This window comes from Lynx canadensis, chromosome D1, assembly GCF_007474595.2.
Source record: "Lynx canadensis isolate LIC74 chromosome D1, mLynCan4.pri.v2, whole genome shotgun sequence".
NCBI lineage: Eukaryota > Metazoa > Chordata > Mammalia > Carnivora > Felidae > Lynx > Lynx canadensis.
The window spans coordinates 55,028,331-55,051,455 of NC_044312.2; the positions used below are offsets into that span (position 1 = coordinate 55,028,331).

Below are 23,125 nucleotides of genomic sequence, written 5' to 3' on the forward strand. Positions count from 1 at the left end.
TTTGTATCTTGATCTGGGAAAAAATGATTCATGGTCTCTGTTTCTTTCAAAGGGAGCATAGTGAGTGTGGGCGATCCTAAGAAGAAATATACACGGTTTGAGAAGATTGGACAAGGGTTAGTAGGGGCATTTTCTTTCCCTAGAGAAATGACTTAAAAATTGTGTATGCTGGTATATATGATTTTGCTTTTGTTTTGCCTCTCATAAACCTTGTTCTTTCTCTACCTCATCCCTCACCCATCTGGAAGTGTTATGTTAGGCTGACTTCAGGTTTGGCAGAATTATGCTTAGTATGAGAGATGTGCCATTTAGCTGACCATGTTGCTAAAAATAACCCTTCAGTGAGAGTGCAAAAGCCATTTATTTTCTTAGCACAAAACCTGCTTCCCAAATTACAGCTCTGCTTTTTCAGATTAACCCTGTTGACCTGGCGCTGAGACCTACCAGCACTAATGTGAAATGGAAGACTCTGAACTACAGACCCTTCTGCTAGTGTAATGGGACCTGCTTTTCTAGATGGATGCCAGGATTCATGTCTCCTGCTCTCTGATTTCTTCTGTGAATCTTGCATGCTGCCCTCAGTGTACTGAAGTCAGCAATTCTTAACTGAGTTCCTGTTTATGTGCTAGGCACTATGAATACAGCTATGAATCTGATACAAACTCTGTCTTCAAAGACCTCATGTTTATGATAAGTCTTAAAAGTGTTTGGCCATTATTTTGAGCAAAAGAAGCCAGATATAAAAGAGCAGACACTATATGATGTGTGTTTATGTGAAGTTCAAGAGAAGGCAAAACTCATTTATGCTAATAGAAGTCAGAAAAATGGTTGTGTCTGGGAAGGGCATGTGAATTGGGACGGGGCATAAGGAACCTTTGGGGTGATCTTAATGGTGAACACATGGGTGTGTACATACTGAAAAATCATCAAGTTGCACACTGAAAATTTGTGCAGTTTACTTTAGTCAAGTCATATCTCTGTATAAAAAAGCAAAATAATGAGATTTCTATAGACCTACCCAAATAGCTAAAATTAAAGAGAAACTGGAAAAAAAAAAGCACCTGATTTACAGAAAGCTCTCAGTTAATTGAATGAAAGCATTGTTGCTAATGAAGTCTTTGAAGTTTTCTGTTTTAGTTTTCTTTCTTATGAATCCAAGAACTTCTGAAAATAAAGTATTGCATTATATAATGATGTGTTTGTACATCATTCTACAGCTTACATCTGTTATTTGCATCTGTTGTTTAATTTAATCCTCAAAATAACCCTGGACATGAGTGGATCTTATTTTTTTCCTGGTCCAGTGCTTTTCCTACCAGACATGCTTTTGCGAGTCTGAACTGATATAAGGTAGTTAACACCTTGAAGAGAAATCATATTGCTTGTCTCAAAATAACCTGGGATGACATTTCCTTTAGCTAACTACATTACAATATTAAGAATGTAGAAGAAAGGTGCATGGACAAGTGTGGGCAAGTCAGGTTGCATCTCTGGACTTCAATTTCTTTATCTGTAAATTTAAGAGAGGGCTTGTGGACTCAGAGCCTTTCACTTCCAGAACTTCTGACTTTTCTTTCTTTTTTTTTTTTTTAATTTTTTTAAACGTTTATTTATTTTTGAGAGAGATAGTCAGAGTGCAAGCAGGGGAGGGGCAGGGAGAGAGGGAGACACAGATGCTGAAGCAAGCTCCAGACTCTGAGCTGTCAGCACAGAGACCAACATGGGGCTCGAATTCACAAACTGCGAGATCATGACTTGAGTCGAAGTTGATACTTTTTTTTTTTTTTTAAATTTTTTTTTTCAACGTTTATTTATTTTTGGGACAGAGAGAGACAGAGCATGAACGGGGGAGGGGCAGAGAGAGAGGGAGACACAGAATCGGAAACAGGCTCCAGGCTCTGAGCCATCAGCCCAGAGCCTGACGCGGGGCTCGAACTCACAGACCGCGAGATCGTGACCTGGCTGAAGTCGGACGCTTAACCGACTGCGCCACCCAGGCGCCCCAAGTCGAAGTTGATACTTAAACGACTGAGCCACCCAGGTGCCCCTCTGACTTTTTTTTTTAATTCAGAAATGAACATCAGAAATGTAACATATATAGGCATAAATAGGCAACATCTGAAAAATGTTTTTTCCTTGCTTTTTTGACAGGTCTGTTAGTGTGCTAAGGGAGGAATGAAAAATGTATTAAGCTCCTACACATTCCATGATTTTAAAATGCCACAGGGCAGCTGGCTGGCTCAGTTGGTAGAACATGCAACTCTCGATCTGAGGGTCGTGAGTTCAAGCCCCATGTTGGGCATGGAGCCTACTTAAAAAAAATAGTAAAAAATAAATGCTACACAAATATGATGAATTGATAGTTATAATTTTTGTTTGCTTTTTATCCCTTAAGACCTGAAGAATTTTTTTTGACCTGGAATTCATATGTCTTTTTTTAAGGTACAAATAATCAAGTATTAACTAGTGGGCCTGACATCTAAATCTCTGTAATCATGGAGACATAGTCCCAAAATGTCCAGTCCCTTGGGGCCTGGGCATATTTGCCCTGTAAGAATGATGCTTATGGTAGGATGGAAGAAGATGAGTATAGGAAAATAGACACCGGCTTAATGACAGAAAATGACTAGAGATAGAATGATCAGGCAATGGGAAGGTAACTGCCAATACAAATAATCCACTTCTTATAGCCCGTATCTTATGATCACAATTTCCTGGCATATAAGTATACTTCTAACTAAAGAGTGGTGGTGTGGAAGCTGGTGACCATAATTTTGAGCTACAAGGCCTACAAGTGACTTTTCTCCCTAAACGGACCTGATTTCCCTGGGTAGCATAATCTCAGGGCTTGCCTGGAATGCATTTGGTAATACATAGACTTTAAGATTTCTTCAAATTGCACATATGTATCTGACATACAGCATGTACAGTTATAAATGTTGTTGCATATCACTCACCTACAGATATACAGGGTTCATGGTTATAGGCATAAAATTAAATTTTTAGTTATTTAGAACGGACATGATTCCTTTCCTAGCATTATTCATAGTTTGTCTCTGCCTTTCTTCTTCCCACTCTCTTTCTCTGTTTGTATGTGTGAGTGAGTGTGTGTGTGTGTGTGTGTGTGTGTGTGTGTATATATATGTTTGTGTATTATACATGTACATATGTGTGTATATGAGGTTATTTTTACCTTGGGGATGGGGTAAGAATTATATCGGATTTTTAGGCAACATATGCGTTTGAAAAACCATATTTAATATTTTATGTTTGAAAAAATGAAAAATAAAAACCTATTTTACAATATAAACTGCAAAATAAAATTCACATATCCTCTTGATAGGATAAGTGATTAAAAAATCACTGTTCTAAAGGTTCATAGGATTAAAGCACCATGAGATTAATTTTCTATTTTTTAGTACTTACAGTTTTTTTTTTTATATATTTTTTTTAACGTTTATTTATTTTTGCGACAGAGAGAGACAGAGCATGAACGGGGGAGGGGCAGAGAGAGAGGGAGACACAGAATCGGAAACAGGCTCCAGGCTCTGAGCCGTCAGCCCAGAGCCCGACGCGGGGCTCGAACTCACGGACCGCGAGATCGTGACCCGGGCTGAAGTCGGACGCCCAACCGACTGAGCCACCCAGGCGCCCCATTTTTTTAATGTAAATTATAATTGAATATAACACAGATAAGTGTACAACTCAATGAATTTTATAAAATGAACACACCCATGTAACCAGTACCTACATTAAGAAATAGAACATTACTATTACCCCAGAAGTCCGTATTTCTTTTGCTAAAAATATAAGCAGGTCAACCCTCCCCTCCCCCTCCCTCCACCTCATTCTGAACATTTCCCTTGGACCCCTTTCCCCTCACTCACCCCTGGTTGAAAACCATAGATCTGACCTTACTAAGGTTTACAAATGAAGAGTTTGAGGCTGCAAGGGGTTAAAGGAACCTGCCAAGGGTGATGGAGAAGAGAGGAGGAAGAGCAAGAACAGGAAACTAGTATATAATCAAGACCTGTTATATTCTAGGCACTTGGCTAAGTGCTTTATGAACTAATTAATTTAAATTCTCTTATAGTCTCTTATCTCTTATCTTCACTTCGCCAACGAGGAAAGTGAAGCTTAGGGAAATTAAATCACTTGTTCAAGATCATATAGCTTGTAGATACTAGGTAGACGTTTCATTTTGGAACCTAAGTCTTTTGGCCCCTGGAGCCTGTGTTCTCTTTCTGCCATGTACTGCCTCTCACATATGAGAATAGAGTAGGGGGAGGGGGGATTGGGGAGGGTTATTTTTGCTGCTATTATTATTAACACTTGCATTGCCAGGTCATCTGTAGATCTTCATTTGACAAATGTCACTTTATTTAATACCTGTGTTGTTTTTTTCTCTCTCTCTCTCACCTGTCACGTAGTGCTTCAGGCACTGTGTACACTGCAATGGATGTGGCCACAGGACAGGAGGTGAGTATTAACCACCGACTCTTGCTCCTTCAGTTCTACTGTTTCTTTTTATGTTTGGTTAATTTTTAGTTCTTCTTAGCTCAATAGGGACACTTCTAGTTTCTCACTATAGAAGACTAGAACTAAACAGAGGAGTAACATAATGAGACTTACAGATTTTGGAAAAAGTCTCTGTGGCTACAGCATGGAGAACAGATTGGAGGAGTTAAGCTTGGAGCACGTGAGTCAGGTGGTTATTGCGTAATTTTAGGTGAGAGGTGATGGTTTGGACTGAGGCAGTAGCATAGTATGAATGGGAGGAAGTGGCTGGATTTGAGTCGTACACAGGTAGATTTGCCAGAATCTGGGGATTGATGAATGTGAGGATGACTCACAAGTGAGTGATCCTAGTTAAGTAGAAAGTAAAAAGGTGGAGGTATAGGTTTGAAGAAGTTGGATATTGTCTGAGAGATCTTCCTGTGGCACTGCCTAGTGGTGGATGATGGTTCATACAAGTTTGGTGTTTGGTAGAGAAATCTGACGTAGAAGAGACTTAAACACACATCTCTTGACTCCTGATGTAGTGATCCTTTCGTTAGTCTGCGCCCAGAATTCCAGCAGACGTTGAGGTCCTCATTTGGAGGCACCTCTTTGTCTTTCTCATTTCATTAAGCTGACAGAACTCTGACTTTATTGCTAAGGCCTGCTGACCCTACATCTTCAGCAGAAGGAAGCCGTGAAGGGAATATAGAGTACTTGAGTTTTCCTTGCATTCTGTTCTTTGATTGTAGAGCAGGAATGTTGGCACGTGGGCTGGGGATGGGAGCTGCTCGTGGAAGTTCTTAGTTTGCAGAGTCCTGGGACTCAGAGGTTGTGAGAGAGACCTCTTGTTCCCGTGATAGAGTACGGCTCCTGGGAGGGAAGCTACTAAGACCTGCTTGTGGATGTTTGGTGGTTGAAACCCCTGGTATACTGGAGCAGTCATGGTCAATAGGAATAGCACATATTTCACCTTGCTCTTGTGAGTCTTTTACAAGCATCAAAACCAAATATTGAGGCTCCGTTGACGGTAGATCAACTTAAAAAACAAAATAATTATTTAAGGATTTAGTCATTGTTCTTTGAGATGAATTCAATAACCTAGATGCTTACTGTTGTTAGCACTTAAATGATTTTAGGCAAGTCATGTGACTTCTCTGAATCTGAATTTTATTTATGAAATGTGCATGATAACGTATACATACCTACCAAAAGTGTTGGAAGAATTCAGTAAAGCAATGTACGTGAAAACGCATCATAAACTTGAAGAATTAAAGTTATATATTTATTACATTCAGTAAAAAATTCCATATTTATTATTTTTTATTTGTTCCACAAAGCAATTGCTGAAGATTTGCCTTATGCCACACTTTGTGCTAAGAACTGTGTGAAATATTGAATCCTGTGCAGGCACGCAGACATTAAAATCATATATAAGTGTTAGAGACCACACTTGCCATTGGGCACATATAAAAGTCTTGTAGTGTGGAGAATAGATCGGAGGACAGGAACCTGCGTTAAAGTAATGGTGAGTAAGGAAGGTATTACTGTGCCAGTTTTAAACATGGTGAATTAGAGGCAGAAGTAGAAAAGAGGTGATTATACCAATCCTAAAAAGAACCCTGTGGGGTAGGTAATATTATTTCCTTTTACTGATTAAGATTTTGAGGCTCAGAGAGTTTAGCTAACTTTTGCAAGTTTGTGCTGCCAGCAGTTAGCAAGGACTGGGTTAGAATCTTGATTCTAAAACCTAGACCTGTGTTCTCCAAGCTGCAAGGCCACAACAGAGCTAAAGTTAGGTATTAGGGCTCCTTGTCCTGTTTCTGGGCTCTGGGGCCCTACAGCCCTTGATGGGAGACAGGCTGGTGATTGGCAGTTTCTGGAAAGGCCTGGAGCCTGCATGTGTGAGAAGCTGGCCACAGGAAATAGAAACTTGACTTCACTGTATGCCTGCCTTGTGGTTACAAAACTATGAATGGAAGCAAGTCCATTAGGGTGGCTAATGTAGTGTGGTCAGGAAGGCCTCATTTCCTGCCCCAGGGAGCATAAATCGTTAGTGGAGCTGGCAAGATGCTCTCAGTCTTTGTGAGTGAGTGCTTATTGGGGGTTATCCACCTGGGAAGGACAGAACTGTTGTATGTCACATATAGGAAGATTAGCATGTTAATGCCAGGAAGTCTCCCAGTTACAGATTCAACAATTATTTTTCAAACTCATTTTTAGAGGGAATGTGTTTTATAGAAGGAACAGATTGGAAGAGACTTTGGAGTCATATGGACCTGAGGGCATTGATTATGACCTTGGTCAATTTCTTAAAAGTCTTAGTCTCAATTTCTTTACTTGAAAATACAGATAATGATTTTTACTTGGAGGGTTGTTGTTACTTTTTACTGAGATAATGTAACTAGAGCACCTAACCTAGCACCTGGCACGCAGTAAGCATTGAATAAACAGTGTTGCCGGTGGTTGGTTTTTGCTGTCGTTCCTGTTGATGTGGTCATTCTTTTTTTTTTTTTTTTTTTTTTTTAATTTTTTTTTCAACGTTTTTTATTATTTATTTTTGGGACAGAGAGAGACAGAGCATGAACGGGGGAGGGGCAGAGAGAGAGGGAGACACAGAATCGGAAACAGGCTCCAGGCTCCGAGCCATCAGCCCAGAGCCTGACGCGGGGCTCGAACTCACGGACCGCGAGATCGTGACCTGGCTGAAGTCGGACGCTTAACCGACTGCGCCACCCAGGCGCCCCATTGATGTGGTCATTCTTGCTGCTCTGGGTTAGATATTCCTCAAATACGGTCATTACTACAATTCATGGTTTTTATTGTTCTCTTCCTTTATTATTAAAAATTTTTACTTGTATTTGAGTAATGCGTTGGCCACTATCTCCTATTTAGTCCTCAAAACAATCCTGCAAAAAAGGGAACCAAGGGTGGGATTATTATCCTCATTGTACTGATGGAGAGACCAAGGCACAGAGAGTTTGTGATTGGTCAAGGTCAGTAAATGACAGCCTCAGAGCTTAGGTCCCCAGAGCTCAGGTTCTCAGAGTACAAGCCCAATTCTTTTTCTTTTATAGAAATGCTATGTGCTGTCCTAAGAGGGACGGATTGTGTGAAGGGCATTTAGCCTAGCACATATTTAGTCAGTAGCTTTTGAAAAGGATTCCTGGTATCCTGCTACTGCCTCTGTGTTATTCTCTACTTGCCAGTCATCTCCCTTGCTGCTTCCAGCAGCCACCTCTTTGAGGTTTGTAAGCACCGTCCCATTCTTTAGGATGGCCAGAGGAACTCCAAAGGTATTCCTTTGACCCCAGATTTTAATATATATTATAAAGGTCACTATACTTAATACATCTTTAGATCAATATGTTGCTCTTCAGATATTAGAAAAAGCTAATAATCAAACATTATGGAAAGCTACAGCCAGACCAGAAGCCTAACCTCATACGAGACCCCACTCCGAAGCAAATTTTTCTTGCTTGCGGTGAGGAATGGAAGTAGTCAAGTGTTTAAAAGAATCATTTCTGTTCTTACTGATGAACTGAATCTCTGCAGAAGATTGCCTGTACTTTACTTAAAGAAATATGAGAGTTATGTTTTTTTTTCCCATAAAAATGTGGATTATTCATTTTTTACAGCTCTTGCTGCTTCTGGAAAGACTCATTTAGTTGTTCTGTTAGGTTGTCCATGTTCTTGTCTGTTAAGCAGGAAAAGAAAATATCTCTAGGGAGTAAACATTTAGCAAATAATTTAAGCTCTGTGGAATAGTCTATTGCTGATGCTATTTATAGTCTAAAAACAAAGTTCTTATCAACCCACTGAATTCTCTCTTTCTCTCTTCATTTCCACAAACATTTGTTGAGCAACCACTGTGTGTCAGGTCCTGTGCTTGGCACCAGGGATTCTGAGTTTTCAAATGAGCTCTCAAGCTTCTAGAGATATACACCCTAACTAATCATCATAAAGGCACTATGTGGTAAGTTCCCTAAGAGAGCTATAAATATGATCTTATGAGGCTTTAAAGAAGAGAAAAAAGCCTATCTGGTTTGGAGAATGAGGTTTCTTTTGGCCTGACACAAAGTATAAATAGCTTTTGAACATGTGGAAAGGATGCAAGGTACTCCAAATGGAGAGAAGATCAGATCACAAAGTATGTGAAGGAATACAGTGGGAAGTAAGATAAGGGTCAGATCATGAGAACTTTGAATGTTGGGCTGAGGAGCATCTAGGCAAACAGAAACCATTTATGTATTTGAGCAGAGCAGGGTGTTATCAAATGTGCACTATGGGGAAGATTAATTTGGCCTTGTGTGCAGGATAAATTGGCATCACTTTTGAGGGTTCTACTCCTAACTTTGCTACTGAATCACTGTGTATACAAATAACATATCCTCTCTGAATCATGATTTCCATATCTGTCAAAAGGAATCAATATTAATGCTTAACTCATAGCGTGTCTCCGAGGGTTAAATGAAATAAACCTGAGAATACCTTACCTAATACTTGATACATAGAAGAAATGGACGCAAAAGTGTCTTGGAAACTAACTTATACCTTATATTTGTGTTATGTGGAAATTCATTTCCACAGACAAAAAACCTATTAAATTCTTTTTGATATATAAATATTAGGGATCTCATCCCCTTTTTCTCTTCTCTCTTAATGTGATCAACTCTGATTTATCTTTCCACACCAAGTTCAAAAAGTCATCCCCCCCTTTATGAAGCGTCTCAACATTGCCATATTGAAGGAGGTCTTGCTCTATTTTGTGTTTCTGTAACACTTCGTATGGACTTTTGTTATGGCATACCTCTTTTATATTGTGATTTAAAAAAAATATTTTTCTCATATGAATATTTTATTAATAGAAGGTTTGATCCTCAAACTTTGGTGCACATCAGAATCAGCTGGAGCATTTATTAAAACAGAATTTCTGATTCTGTCTGGGTGGGACCTAAAAAATTTCAATTTCTTGGGCACCTGGATGGCTCAATCAGTTAAGCGTTAGACTCTTGATTTCAGCTTAGGTCATGATCTGACAGTTCATGATCTCACAGTTCATGAGGTCGAGTCCCGTGTTGGGCTGTATGCTGGCAGCATGGAGCCTGCTTGGGATTCTTGTTCTTCCTTTCTGTCTGCTCCTCCCCCACTTGCGTGTGTTCTCTCTCTCTCTCTCTCAAAATAAATAAATAGCCATTAAAAAATAAAAATTTTAACTTCTAACAAGTTGCCAAATGATGTTGATGCTGCTAGTCCGGGAACCTCACATTGAATACACAGGTTTATGTGAATTCTGCAAGGGCTAAGACTGATTCGTCTCTGTCTCCTTAGTGTTTAAATTCTGGTGCTAAGTAGTCACTCAGTAAATGTTGACTGACTGGTTGCTCATTGAATGTACTCTGTTTCAGGTGGCCATTAAGCAGATGAACCTTCAGCAGCAGCCGAAGAAAGAGCTGATTATTAATGAGATCCTGGTCATGAGGGAAAACAAGAACCCAAATATTGTCAACTACTTGGACAGGTATGAAGTAATAGGTCTTGTCAGAGAGATCAGCCTGGGACTGATGGGTGGTGGAACTATTAGTGGAGAAGGCATCACCAGCACTCTAAACTGCCTTCATTTAAGAATCTTCTGTGATGCTTGGCTGTCTGCCTCTGACCCTGTATACTGCTGGACACCTCTGATTGCTGCACAGTCTTTCTGGGTTAGATGAACCCTACCACCCTGTAGCTTCTGACACCTGGTCCCAGAACCATTTGTTCTGCCTCACAGAGGCCCTTCAGCCCATCTGCTAGAATCAGCCATGTAAGCCTTTAAATCATTTCACATTCCAGATCTTTCCTTATCCTGCTCACCCTCCTGAATAAGTTCTACTTTATCTTACTTATTCTCTCAAAATTTGACAGTCTGTAGTTTCATTTGAGATTGACCAATATGGAAAGAATAAGACTTCTCTTGTTCTAAATTCAACATGATTTCATTCACTGTTTTATTTTTAGGAAGCCTGTTTCATTGTTGACCCCTAGTTGGTCTGTAGTCAATTTAAATCTCTGATCCCTTTTTTTTTTTAATGGGAGCTTGCCTTAAACTGGTAATGTAGAACTTTTTAGGAACCTTCATTAAATCCCATTTTGATTATGTCAGCCCATTATTCCAGCTCATCAGAATTCTGTTCTTAAACATAATAATAGTGGTTATAGCTAACATTTGTGTTATGCTTTACTTTGTACCAAGTACTTTCATGAACATATCTAATTGTGAAATAGGGCTTGCTACCTGTATTTTACTGAGAAGAAACTGAGGTTCATAGAAGTTAATAACTTGTCCAAGACCAGTAAGCCAGTAAGTAGCAAATGAGGGTTTTGGATTTGAATATTCCTAGCACCAACATCCATACCCTTTCCATCATATCATGTTCTTTTCTCCTATATGTGAAAAAAGAAAGTGAGCTTCTTGCCTGGGTTTCAGAGACATCACAGGTCGAGGTGCTATTGGACTAAGTCTTGGACTGTAACTTTTTTTCATATTTATGTTGCATTGTCAGCTATATTTCATTTCTGCCAGATTCTGCCAGATTTCTTCTTTTGCATCTAAAACATTGGTAGGCTTCAGTTTCTTTAAAGAAGAAAAGAGTTGGACTTTGACCTTCCCAATGCATAATGTTGATAACTATAGCAAATAAAGCCTTCTTCCTTTTTGAGGAATGATTGTCTTTCCATGATGCGGATCATGACTGGCTTTGAAAAATCCTCTGAAAGTTATTATTCACCTTCCCATCTCTTTGAAGAACTTATTATATAGAGAGTATAGCTTGGACAAACTCCTGAAGGCTATAAGGGTACCAGATTTTGGCTTAGGATGAGGAAAAATGAAAGCTTCCCAATAAAAGTATGTCCTATCTCATTAAAAAGTTAGTGTCTTATCACTGGAGGTATCTAAACGATAAAATGCATGACCATGTTATTGAAGGAATTTGTGTCCTGGGAATAAGATAAGAAAATTTATAAATTTGTTTATCAATTGTGCCTTTGCTGGTGTTTCCAGAGGCTTGTGCTGTGAAACCAGAAGTAAGTAAGGTTCAATCCCTGCCTTCAAATAAAAAAATACCCAGGAGCTCCTGTGGGAGGACAGAGGAGGGTGCCCTTACCCTGAGCAGTAAGTGAAGGTATTGCAGTTGAGCATCTGATTCTTGTGAGTTGTCCCAGGGGAGAGCTCCATCCGATTTGTTCTTCTCCAAATGTGTGATGCTCTGAGGCTTTACCTTGGAGATGTGATTTTTGATGGTACCTTGGCATACAGTGTAACCACAGAGTTTTTGGGACAACCTGTATCTGTTTGTGCATTGTCTTAGCTTTACACAGCAAAGCCCAGGTATGTCATGTCAGGCCCAGGTAAAGAGGCTCTCTTTTCCAGTGTCCAGAGATGGTCTCTTGAACCCTCATATTTCTTCCTCGCAATCAGTCCAAGCTGGCAGATGTCTCCTTGATGTGCTGGATGAGAGGGCATAATGTGCATTCTTTGTCAGGGAAGAAATAGGCTCATGCCAGTGGAGAGTTTTTTACCCAGTCCTAAATTATCTTTTAGTCCAAGTCCCCATCATCTTCTCTCTCAAAAGAGATTCAAGTTGAAGAACATCTTAATCTGTCACATATATTCTTCCTGGAAACTAAAAAAAAACAAAACAAAAAACTACAAGACTTTGAGTTACAAAGAATATAGAAGCTATGTAGAGAGTACTAGATTCAGAATCAAGAGAATAGGATTCAAATCCTATTCTCAGCCTTTGCTGAAGGCTTTTTTTTTTTTTTTAACAGTCCCTCTGTCTGCCCAGAAGTAGTCCCAATATCAGGGTGACAATAAGATGACATACCACACAGCTCAAGCCAGTCCAATATAGCTTCTTTGTCTAAAGCTAGCAGAAAAGTCTGTAGGGCTCTAGGCTAGTCTTTTTATTTGTTTCATTCTGCACCTAAAAAGACTGACCAGACAGGCTAAGTGATCTTTTTATTTATCACATAATAGGGCTGAATGATCCAATCCCTGAGTGATAGTATTGGTCGTAACTCATGTCTCAATAATCTCTGTAGGGATACAGCACTAAATGGCAGCACTTGGCTTACCAGAAGAGGCTTTGGCTCTGCAGGCTTTGTTGAATTCATTTCATTTTTAGAATCATGTAAAGTGGAGATCATTGCCAACATAATATGTGTATGATACTTTATAGCTTTTAAATGGCTTTTATAGCCATTATTTCATTTAATATTTACAATCAGTTATCTTTTATTTTGCTCATTGATTTATTCAGGAAACATTGGCATCTACTGTGTTAGACTCTGGGGATAGAGTCTTGAACGAGACCCAGTACTTGGTCTCATGGATCTCAGATTTAGAACTCTCAAGGAGGTTTTGTGACTTGCTCTAATGCTGGTGACATGGATTCCAAATCCCATCTTTGTCAAATGTTTGGTTGCTCTCTGCCTTGATGCTTCTAGATGTGTGGAAATGATGCCTAATTTTGAGAAGCATTGCTTTGTATTGTGATGAAATGTAATTTTATTATATCTTCAACCTAATAATCTTAGTTTTACTCTTTTGGGCTTCACAGAATAATCTGCTTTGTTTCCTCCAGGAGAATCCACAAGGGATATCGAGTTAGTGTTTCTATCCCCCAGATTTTGCTTTTCCCCGGAAAAAAGAACCCTAGACTTTTCCAGAGCTGATGGAGATACAGGTTCACTCTGTGTATTTGCTGAGCCTTTGAAACCCATTGCTATGGCTCAGTGTGCTCTGTTCCTTCTTACCCCTTTTCTATACTCTACAGTTACCTCGTGGGAGATGAGCTGTGGGTTGTCATGGAATACTTGGCTGGAGGCTCTTTGACAGATGTGGTAACAGAAACTTGCATGGATGAAGGCCAGATCGCAGCTGTCTGCCGTGAGGTAAGGCCAATGGCCAACCAGCCTCGAGCAGGAAGTGGTCTTCATATCAGTGTCTATCAGTTTTTTACTTGATGGGATTTCTGCCTGGGCACTGAAGGTGGAAGAAATTTGCTGGACTCTCCCATTATTCTTTTGTTTAGCTGTTTTGAATTTTCTATCACTATGATCTATTATTTAAAGATAACTTTATTCTGATTATAAAAGTATATACCCATTGTAGAAAAATTAGAAATTACATATATATATGTAAAGTCACTCAATTTCAACCTTAAAGGTGACTGCTATAAATACTTTGTAGTATTTTTCTCTTTTACATGGATATATATTTTAATCATATTTTTATTCTACTTTCCTGTTCTCTTCGTGTGCTGCGAAGGAAATAAAACAGATTAAGAAGGTAGTGACAGAGGAGGTACTATTTTAGACAGAGTAGTCAGGGATGGTTTTGCCATAGATTTGAATAAAGATCTGAATATATGAAAAAACAAGCCACACAAAAATCTGGGGTAAAATACTTCCAGGCAAAAGAAATGGAAAATGAAACTTAAATAGGTATTCTCTTTTCTCCTCATTGGTGTTAAATGTCAAAGGTCTGTAATATGCTGGTGTAAGAGGAGAAAAAAAAAACTTCACAAAGTTTCTGTGAGAAGCAATATCCTCAGGGAGAGCCCCATGTTTTTAAAGCTTTTATTTAAGCTCAGTCGGTTGAGTGTCTGACTTTGGCTCAGGTCATGATCTCGCAGTCTATGAGTTCAAGCCCCGCGTCGGGCTCTGTGCTGACAGCCCAGAGCCTGGAGTCTGCTTCAGATTCTGTGTCCCTCTCTCACTCTGCTGTTCACCTGCTCCTGCTCTGTCTGTCTGTCTCTCCCTCTCTGTCTCTCTTAAGAATAAATAAGACATTAAAAAAATTAAGTTTAAATTCCAGTCAGTTAACATACAATGTAATACTAGCTTCAGGTGTACAATATAGTGATTCAGCACTTCCATATATTACCCATTGCTCATCACAAGTGCAGTCCTTAATCCCCATCCCCTCTTTAACCCACCCCTCCTCCCCACCTCCCCTATGGTAACCATCAGTTTGTTCTCTATAGTTAAGGGTCTTTTTCTTGGTTTGCCTCTCTCTCTCTCTCTCTCTCTCTCTCTCTCTCTCTCTCTCTCTCTCTCTCTCTTTTTCCCTTTCCTGGTTTGTTTTGTTTCTTAAATTCCACATATGAGTGAAATCACATGGTATTTGTCTTTCTCTGACTTATTTCACTTAGCATAATACTGTCTAGCTCAATCCATATCATCGCACATGGCAAGATTTCATTCTTTTTTATGTCTAAGTAATATTCCATTATATATATATATATATATATATATATATATATATATATATATATATATACACACCACAACTTCTCTTTACATTCATCAGTTGATGAATACTTGGACTGTTTCCATAATTTGGCTATTGTAGATAATGCTGCTATAAACATCAGGGTGTGTGTATCCTTCTGAATTAGTATTTTTATATTTTGGGGGGGTAAATACCTAGTAGTACAATTGCTAGATCGTAGGGTAGTTCTATTTTTAACTTTTTGAGGAACCTCCATACTGTTTTCCAGAGTTGCTGCACCAGTTTACATTCCCTCCAACTGTGTAAGAGGGTTCCCCTTTCTCCACATCCTCACCAACACCTGTTGTTTCTTGTGTTGCTGATTTTAGCCATTCTGCAGATAGGTGTGAAATGATATCTCATTGTTTTGACTTGTATTTCCCTGATGATAAGTGACATTGAACATCTTTTCATGTGTCTATTGGCCATCTGTATGTCTTCTTTGGAAAAATATCTATTCATGTCTTTTGCCTTTGTTTTAATTGGATTATTTGTTGTTTGGATGTTGAGTTTTACAAGTCTTTTATATATTTTGGATATTACCCCTTTATCAGATATGTCATTTGCAAATATCTTCTCCAATTCCATAGGTTGCCTTTTAGTTTTGTTGATTGTTTCCTTTGCTGTGCAGAAGTTTTTATCTTGATGAAGTCCCAATAGTTTATTTTTGCTTTTGTTTCCCTTGCCTCAGGAGACATATCTAAAAAGAAGTTGCAATGGCCAGATGTCAAAGAGGTTACTACCTGTGTTCTCCTCTAGGATTTTTATGGTTTCATGTCTCACATTTAGGTCTTTAATCAATTTTGATTTTATTTTTATCTGTGGTATAAGAAAGTGGTCCAGTTTAATTCTTTTGGATGTTTCTGTCCAGTTTTCTCAACACCATTTTTTGAAGAGACTATCTTTTTCCTGTTGGATATACTTTCAGTTTTGTTGAACATTAATTGACTATGTAGTTTTCGGTTCATTTCTAGATTTTCTATTCTGTTCCATGACCTATGTGTCAGTTTTTGTGCCAGTATCATCCTGTTTTGATTACTACAGGTTTGTAATATAACTTGAAGTCTGGAATTGTGATGCCTCCAGCTTTGTTTTTTTCTTTTTCAAGATTGCTTTGGTTATTTGGGGTCTTTTGTGGTTCCATGCAAATTTTCAGATTTTTTGTTATAGCTCTGCAAAAAATGTTTTTGGTATTTTGATACAGATTGCATTAAATGTGTATTTTGATACAGATTGCTTTGGGTAGTATAGACATTTTAACAATATTTGTGATTCCAGTTCATGAGCATGGAATGTCTTTCCATTTCTTTGCTTCATCTTGAATTTCTTTCATCAGTGTTTTAGAGTTTTCAGAGTACAGGTCTTTCACTTCTTTGGTTAGGTTTATTCCTTGGTATCTTACTGGTTTTGGTACAGTTGTAAATGGGATTGATTCCTTGATTTCTCTTTTTGTTTCTTCATTATTTGTATACAGAAATGCAACAGATTTCTGGATGTTGATTTTGTATCCTGTGACTATTGAGTTTGTATATCAGTTCTAGCAATTTTGGTGGGGTGGGGGTCTTTAGTGTTTTCTATATAGAGTAGCATGTCATCTGCAAAGAGTAAACATTTGACTTCTTCCTTGCCAATTTGGATGCCCTTAATTTCTTTTTATCGTCTGACTCTTGTGGATAGCCATATTTTTATTAGAGGAAGAAGATGAAGGAAATATTCAGAGAAGTTGAGGATATTGGATGTTTTGCTGATAAGAGACTGGAACTTTACAGTAGCCCAATAATAGAAAAGTTTCAGAATTAGGGAAAAGTAGATTAGGTGATTAGAAGATGAGATTCAGAGTATTATGGGATTAAGTTCAATATTATGATTGGGGTTTGATGATGTAAGATCTGGAGGCATTCAGATGGAAAAATGTAGTTGTATATTTAATCAATATTAGGAAAAGTGAGGTCACGTGAAATCAATTTCATCCTAGAAAATATGATCACCCTGCATCCTGGGATCTGGAACACACACATGTAGGTTAATGGAATTAACATAGACCTGGGATTCTTAGGAGCTATGGCTTCTTTTCTTTGCTGCACTGCTAATACAGTGTTTCTCAACTTTTTTTAATTATTATTATCTCTCCCTGAGGGAGCCTTTTAAGACATTTTTTCCTAATCCCATTCCACCCCCATGAAATATTAATACCATAGATATACTGCATATCTGTTTATGTATTGTGGCCCTTTGGGAAGCCACAAACCACTGTAATATCTAAAATATTTTTCACTCACCCCAGGAGCTAACTTGCACTGATTGAGGATACATGCATATGTATGCTTAGGGAAATCAATTTGCTTCAGTTTATGTATCTTTAAAATGGGAATTCACCCTGTATATACGTTAGGGGCGCCATATGGATCAAAAAGCACTTAAAAATTTTTTTAATGTTGCATAAATAGGTGACATTACTATTATCTTTAAGTTCTAAGAGATCATCCCTCTTTTAAAAAATAGTTTTATTGAGATATAATTCACATACCATATAATTCATCCATTAAAAAGTATATAATTTAATGGTATTTAGCATATTGAGTTACACAACCATCACCATAATCAATTTTAAAATATTTTCATCACGCCTCCCCTCCAAAAAAACTCCTTACCCATTCATTAGTAGGCACTGCCCCACCCACCCCATTTCTTGACCCCTCCCCCCCAACGCTATGCAACCACTAATCTATTTTCTGTCTCTATAGATTTACTTGTTCTGGACATTTAATATAAATGGAAACGGCTTCTTTTCCATAGTATAATATTTTGAAAGTTCATCCATGTTATAATGTACATTAGTACTTCATTCTTTTTATTAACAAGTAAGATTCCATTTATTTATCATTCATCAATCAATGGACATTTGGGTCATTTCCACTTTTTGGCTATTATGAATAATAACATATGTACTTGTACAAATTTTTGGTTGGATATCTGTTTTCATTTCTCTTGGGTATAAGCCTAGGAGTGGAACTTCTGGTCATATAGCAACTCGGTGTACTTGCTTAAGAAATGACCAAACTGTTTTCCAAAGTGGCTGTATTTTTTGATATTCCTACAAACAATGTATGAGGGTTCTAATTTCTCAAAGTTATTTTTTTATCATAATTTTTGACATCCAGAAATCAGGGTCTCCAGCCTCCTAAGGAAAGCAACTCTTACTTTTTTAGGCAAAAGGTGCTTCTGAATATTGGTTTGTCCTTAATTTAGCCATTGGTATGTTCTTAGAAAGTGAAGTATTAATTTGAAAACATTGAAGTAGTATTTTCCAATTGGTTTGCATCTCTAGTATTTTTCAGTTGGTAGAAGCTTCTAAAATGTTAGCTTTTCGTTATGGACTTAAACTAGTAGATTTAGTAGCAAACCTGAGGTTATTTTTTCTTATCCCCACATTTTACAGATGGGAAAACAGTAGCCTGGAGAGAGTAAGTGATTTGTTTAGAATGTTAGTATCGTTAGTCAGGAAGTGGCAGCACCAGGCATTTTCATTGTTCCATTAGCCTCTGTGTTATTCACTCTGCCTGCTAATTATAGATGTTTTCCAAGATTCTTTTCTTGCTTTTGTCTTCTATAACATTTGCCAGTTGCAGCCATAACTATAACTTGAAAAAAAAATCACCTGGTCACAAATGACTCAAATATTTATCTCAAGTCCATATCTCCATATAGAACTTAAGACTCATATGTTCAGTTGTCTACTGAATATTTGTCTGCAAATGCTTATACGTATATAAAATTTAACATACCCAAAACAGTACAAATTATCTCCTCGCCAATAATAAGAGTTTTCTAACTTCACTCTTGCTTGTTCTTTAAAATAAGTTTCTTTTTTTTTTAATGTTTATTTATTTATTTTGAGAAAGAGAGAGAATGTGAACAAGGGAGGGGAAGAGAGATGGGGGGAGAGACTATCCCAAGCAGGCTCCGTGCTGTTAGCACAGAGCCGGCACGGGGCTGGATCCCATGAAACATAAGATCGTGACCTGAGCTGAAATCAAGAGTTGGACATTTAACCAACTGAGCCACTCAGGTGCCCCCTAACTTCACTGTTTCTAATATCACTTTCATATGTCTCAGATATGACTCTCTTTGTCACTTTCCTCCGGTTTTATCGTTATAAAATCATTTCCATTCTTCCTCAGTAGTTTTTCTTGGGCCTCAGCTTCTTTGTTAAGGATCTAATGTTTGATAAAAAAAAACAAAAAACAAAAAAACTCCAAAATGGATTGGAGGGACTTTTGTACCTAAAAACTATTGGGGCGCCTGGGTGGCTCTGTCAGTTGAGTGTCTGACTTCAGCTCAGGTCATAATCTCATGGTTCATGGGTTTGAGCCCTGGGTCAGGTTCTCTGCTGAGCCCACTTCGGATCCCATGTCTCTCCCTCTCTCTCTCTGCCCCTCCCCCACTCACACGTATGTGCTCTCTCTTTCTCTCTCTCTCAAAATAAATAAACATTAAAAAAAGGAAACTATTGTAAGGTGTACTATAATTACAATAAGATATGGTAAGGCATATTATAAGAAAGGCATAAAGCAGGACCAAATTAGAAGAGTGCTTAGCCAGGAGACAGGAGATTAGGCTGTAGACCTGCCTCCACCACAGATTGGGAGCAAGTTCTGTTTACTCACTGGGCCCCCACTTTCTTGGTCATAAAATGAGGAGGTTGGATTAGTTGATTTTCTATAAGTTTTCATATTATAAGTCCTTTTTTTCTCCCTCTGCTCATGACTTCAATAGTGCCTGCAGGCTTTGGAGTTTCTGCATTCGAACCAGGTCATTCACAGAGACATCAAGAGTGACAATATCCTGTTGGGAATGGATGGTTCTGTCAAGCTAAGTGAGTAGGAATGAAGATACTTCTCTTCCTGATGGGACCCTGTCTCCTGGGGGAGGGTAATCATATATTAGTAGCTACAAGACTGAGAAAGGGGTCTTCGCTTACAGGCACATGTTGGAGATATTGAGGGTCAGTTCCAGACCATTGCAGTAAAATGAATATTGCAGTAAAGCAAGCCAAATGAATTTTTTGGTTTCCCAGTGCATATAAAAGTTATGTTTACACTACACTGAAGTCGATTAAGTGTGTAATAGCATTATGTCCAAAAAAACGATGTACATATCTTAATTAAAAAATACTTTCTTGCTAAAAATTGCTAACCATTATCTGAACTTTCAGAGAGTTGTAATCTTTGTTTTTGTGAAGAGTCTTGCTTTGATGTTGATGGCTGTGCACTGATCAGGGTGGTGGCTGGTGAAGGCTGGGGTGGCTGTGGCAGTTTCTTAAAATAAGACAATAATGAAGTTTGCTGCATTGACTGATTCTCTTCCACTTCATGAACAACTTCTCTGTGGCATGCAATGCTGTTTGATAGCATTTTACCCACAGTAGATCAGCTTTCATAATGGGAGTCAGTCCTCTCAAACCCTGCTACTGCCTTATCAACTAAATTTATGTAATATTTTAAATCCTTTGTGCATTTCGACGATCTTCATGGCATCTTCACCAGGAGTAGATTCCATCTCAAGAAGTACTTTCTTTGCCCATCAGTGAGAAGCCACTCCTCACCTGTTCAAGTTTTATCATGAGATTGCACTAATTCAGGCTGTACTTGTAATTCTAGTTCTCTTGCTATTTCTACCACATCTGCAGTCAGAACATAGACATTTATCGATTTAAATAAGTTCACCATCTTATATGGGTGCAGTTCGTGATGCCCCAACACAATTACAGTAGTAACATCAAAGATCACTGGTCATAGACCACCATAACAGATGTAATTATAATGAAAAAGTTAGAAATATTATGAGAATTACCAAAATATAACACAGAGACATGAAGTGAGTAAATGCTGTTGGAAAAATGGCACCGATAGACTTGCTCATCACAGAATTGCTACAAACCTTCAATTTGTAAAAATCTGTGATGTGCAATAAAGTGAAGTACAATAAAATGAGGTATGTCTGTGTTTCCTGGGATATGCAAGCTCTTTATAGTACTCAGCACTATGCAGGATGTCATTTCTTTTTCTCCCCATCCATTTATATGTTTAGCCAAACGAAATTTTCTGAATGCCAACTGTGTGCTATGTCCAGTGATGGGCACCAAGGATACTTTTGCTTGTCTTCAAGTAGCTCTCAGTCTAGTAGTGGAGAAATTAGTGTAGTTTCTTTGATTCATTCATTCAGCACACTTTTATCAAATATCTATTATACCTAGGCCCTCTGGGAATAAAAAAATGAGTGGGAAGACATAGCCTTTTCTATCAAAGGCCTCAATTTAAATAAACATATAATTGCAATACAATAAGAATGAACTATAAGCAGAACATTTTGTTCGAAAGTGTGAGGATCAGTAGCCCAGACAGACAGCTGTGTTACAGATGGGCAACTTATGGGAAGATTGTTAGCAGTCTTTGTCCAGGGGCACAGGGTGAGAAATTAATAAAAGCAGGGCCATTCCTACTTGTAGGTGATTAGGGCTTAAGTCTGGGACTCATTCCCAGAAAATAAAACAAGGACCTAGACTGCCAGATTCTGGGACATGGGTGTGGATTTCAAGAAGAAAGCAGAATTGGGGCAAGTAATCAAGGCCAAAACGGGCACCTTTAGCTCTAATGCCTAGTTCTTCTAGTTTGAGGAGGGGTAGGAGGCCAGAGATGATGTTTCTTTTGTTCGTCTTGTTTCTTTTCAATGTCGGACAGAGGACAGGCTAAGAGCTGGATGTGAAGGTGGCAGTCATGTGATTCCAGGTCTGGAGAGAGAAGGGATTGCCGTGGCTGGGAGCTAGGCAGAGCTTGACAGCTAGGGATAGGCACATAGTCAATACTTATGGAAGGTGTACCCTAAATATACGTCCATTCTTTCTTTTCTTTTCTTTTTCTAGCTGACTTTGGATTCTGTGCCCAGATCACCCCAGAGCAGAGCAAACGGAGCACCATGGTGGGAACCCCATACTGGATGGCACCAGAGGTTGTGACACGGAAAGCCTATGGGCCCAAGGTTGACATCTGGTCCCTGGGCATCATGGCCATTGAAATGATTGAAGGGGAGCCCCCATACCTCAATGAAAATCCTCTTAGAGTGAGTGTTACTAGTCCCATTTCAAGATGTTTGGGCTATTGTCTTTAGTCCCAGGAAATGAGACTCAGGCTATTCCCTACAGTTTTCAACCTGGATCTGTCTTTTCTAGATAAAACTAGGCACTATTGGATTTAAAGAAAAGAGATATTCACAGTCACTCATTTATTCAACAATTATTTGGGTTCCTTCCATGTAAAAGAAACTGTTCTAATGGCAATGAAGAAATTAATAAATAGTAACAGAGGGTAAGTGCTGTGAAATAAAGCTGAGTAGAGGGCTTATGAGAGTGATGGGGAAAGAGGGAGAAATGTACTATTTTATTTAGAGTAGAGAAGGGAGTCCTCCCTTATAAGTTATTTGAGCAGAAACCTGAAGAAAGGAGCAAGCCATGCAATTAATCTGATGCAAGAGTTTCCCAGGTATCAAGTATATAAACGACTTGATTTGAGAACACACTTGTATCCAGGAAAAAACCAAAGAGGGCAGTGTTCCTAAGTGAGTGAGTGGGGAGGAGAATAGTAGACAAGGTCAGAGAACTAGGAGAGGACCAAATCAGACCTTGTGACCATCTTGAGAACTTGGCTTTTATTCTGTAAGAGATTGGAAGCCATTGAAGGATTTTGAGGTGAGGAGTAGTATGATGTAATTTATGTTATGAATTAACCATTTTGGCTGCTTTCATGGAAAGCAGACTCTGAAATACTGTTATAATCATTCAGGTAAGAATGGTAGCTTGGACTATGTTGGTGGCATGAAGAGTGGTTAGACTCAGGAAATATCTTGAACATACAGCTGACAAGGTGAATTAGATATCAGAGAAAGAGGAATCAATAATGCCTATGAGATTTTGGGCCTTAATTGCTGAAAAAGTTCAGTTGCCATTTACTGGGAAGGTCGAAGAGCAGGTAAAATTGGATAATAGAGTTTGTTTTTAATGTGTTAATTTGAAATGTTTATTAGACATCCAAGTAGAGATGTCGCACAGAGTTGGGCATAGGAGTCTGGAGTTTAATGGTGAGAGGTCAGAGCTATAAATACAAATTTATCAGGAAGTAGTATATAGTTGGTTTATTTAAAGCATTGGAACGAGATGATTGATACGATCACTCACCTAGGGAGTAAGGTTTGAGTACTGAGCCTTGGGGTACTCTCATGTTTACAGTTTGGAGGAACTAGCAAAGTAGACCA

General features: G+C 38.5%; 1 protein-coding gene across 4 annotated transcripts in view; it reads left to right on the forward strand.

Moving 5' to 3' along the window:
* Nucleotides 1–23,125, forward strand: part of PAK1 (p21 (RAC1) activated kinase 1) — a 159,433-nt gene that overhangs the window by 131,193 nt on the left and 5,115 nt on the right. For all 4 annotated transcript variants that reach the window (XM_030331034.2, XM_030331032.2, XM_030331033.1 and 1 more), the window contains 6 exons: nucleotides 53–116; nucleotides 4,431–4,479; nucleotides 9,906–10,018; nucleotides 13,320–13,437; nucleotides 19,595–19,694; nucleotides 21,741–21,937. In XM_030331034.2, coding sequence (XP_030186894.1) covers nucleotides 53–116; nucleotides 4,431–4,479; nucleotides 9,906–10,018; nucleotides 13,320–13,437; nucleotides 19,595–19,694; nucleotides 21,741–21,937 — 641 coding nt within the window. The remainder of the gene's footprint in view (nucleotides 1–52; nucleotides 117–4,430; nucleotides 4,480–9,905; nucleotides 10,019–13,319; nucleotides 13,438–19,594; nucleotides 19,695–21,740; nucleotides 21,938–23,125) is intronic.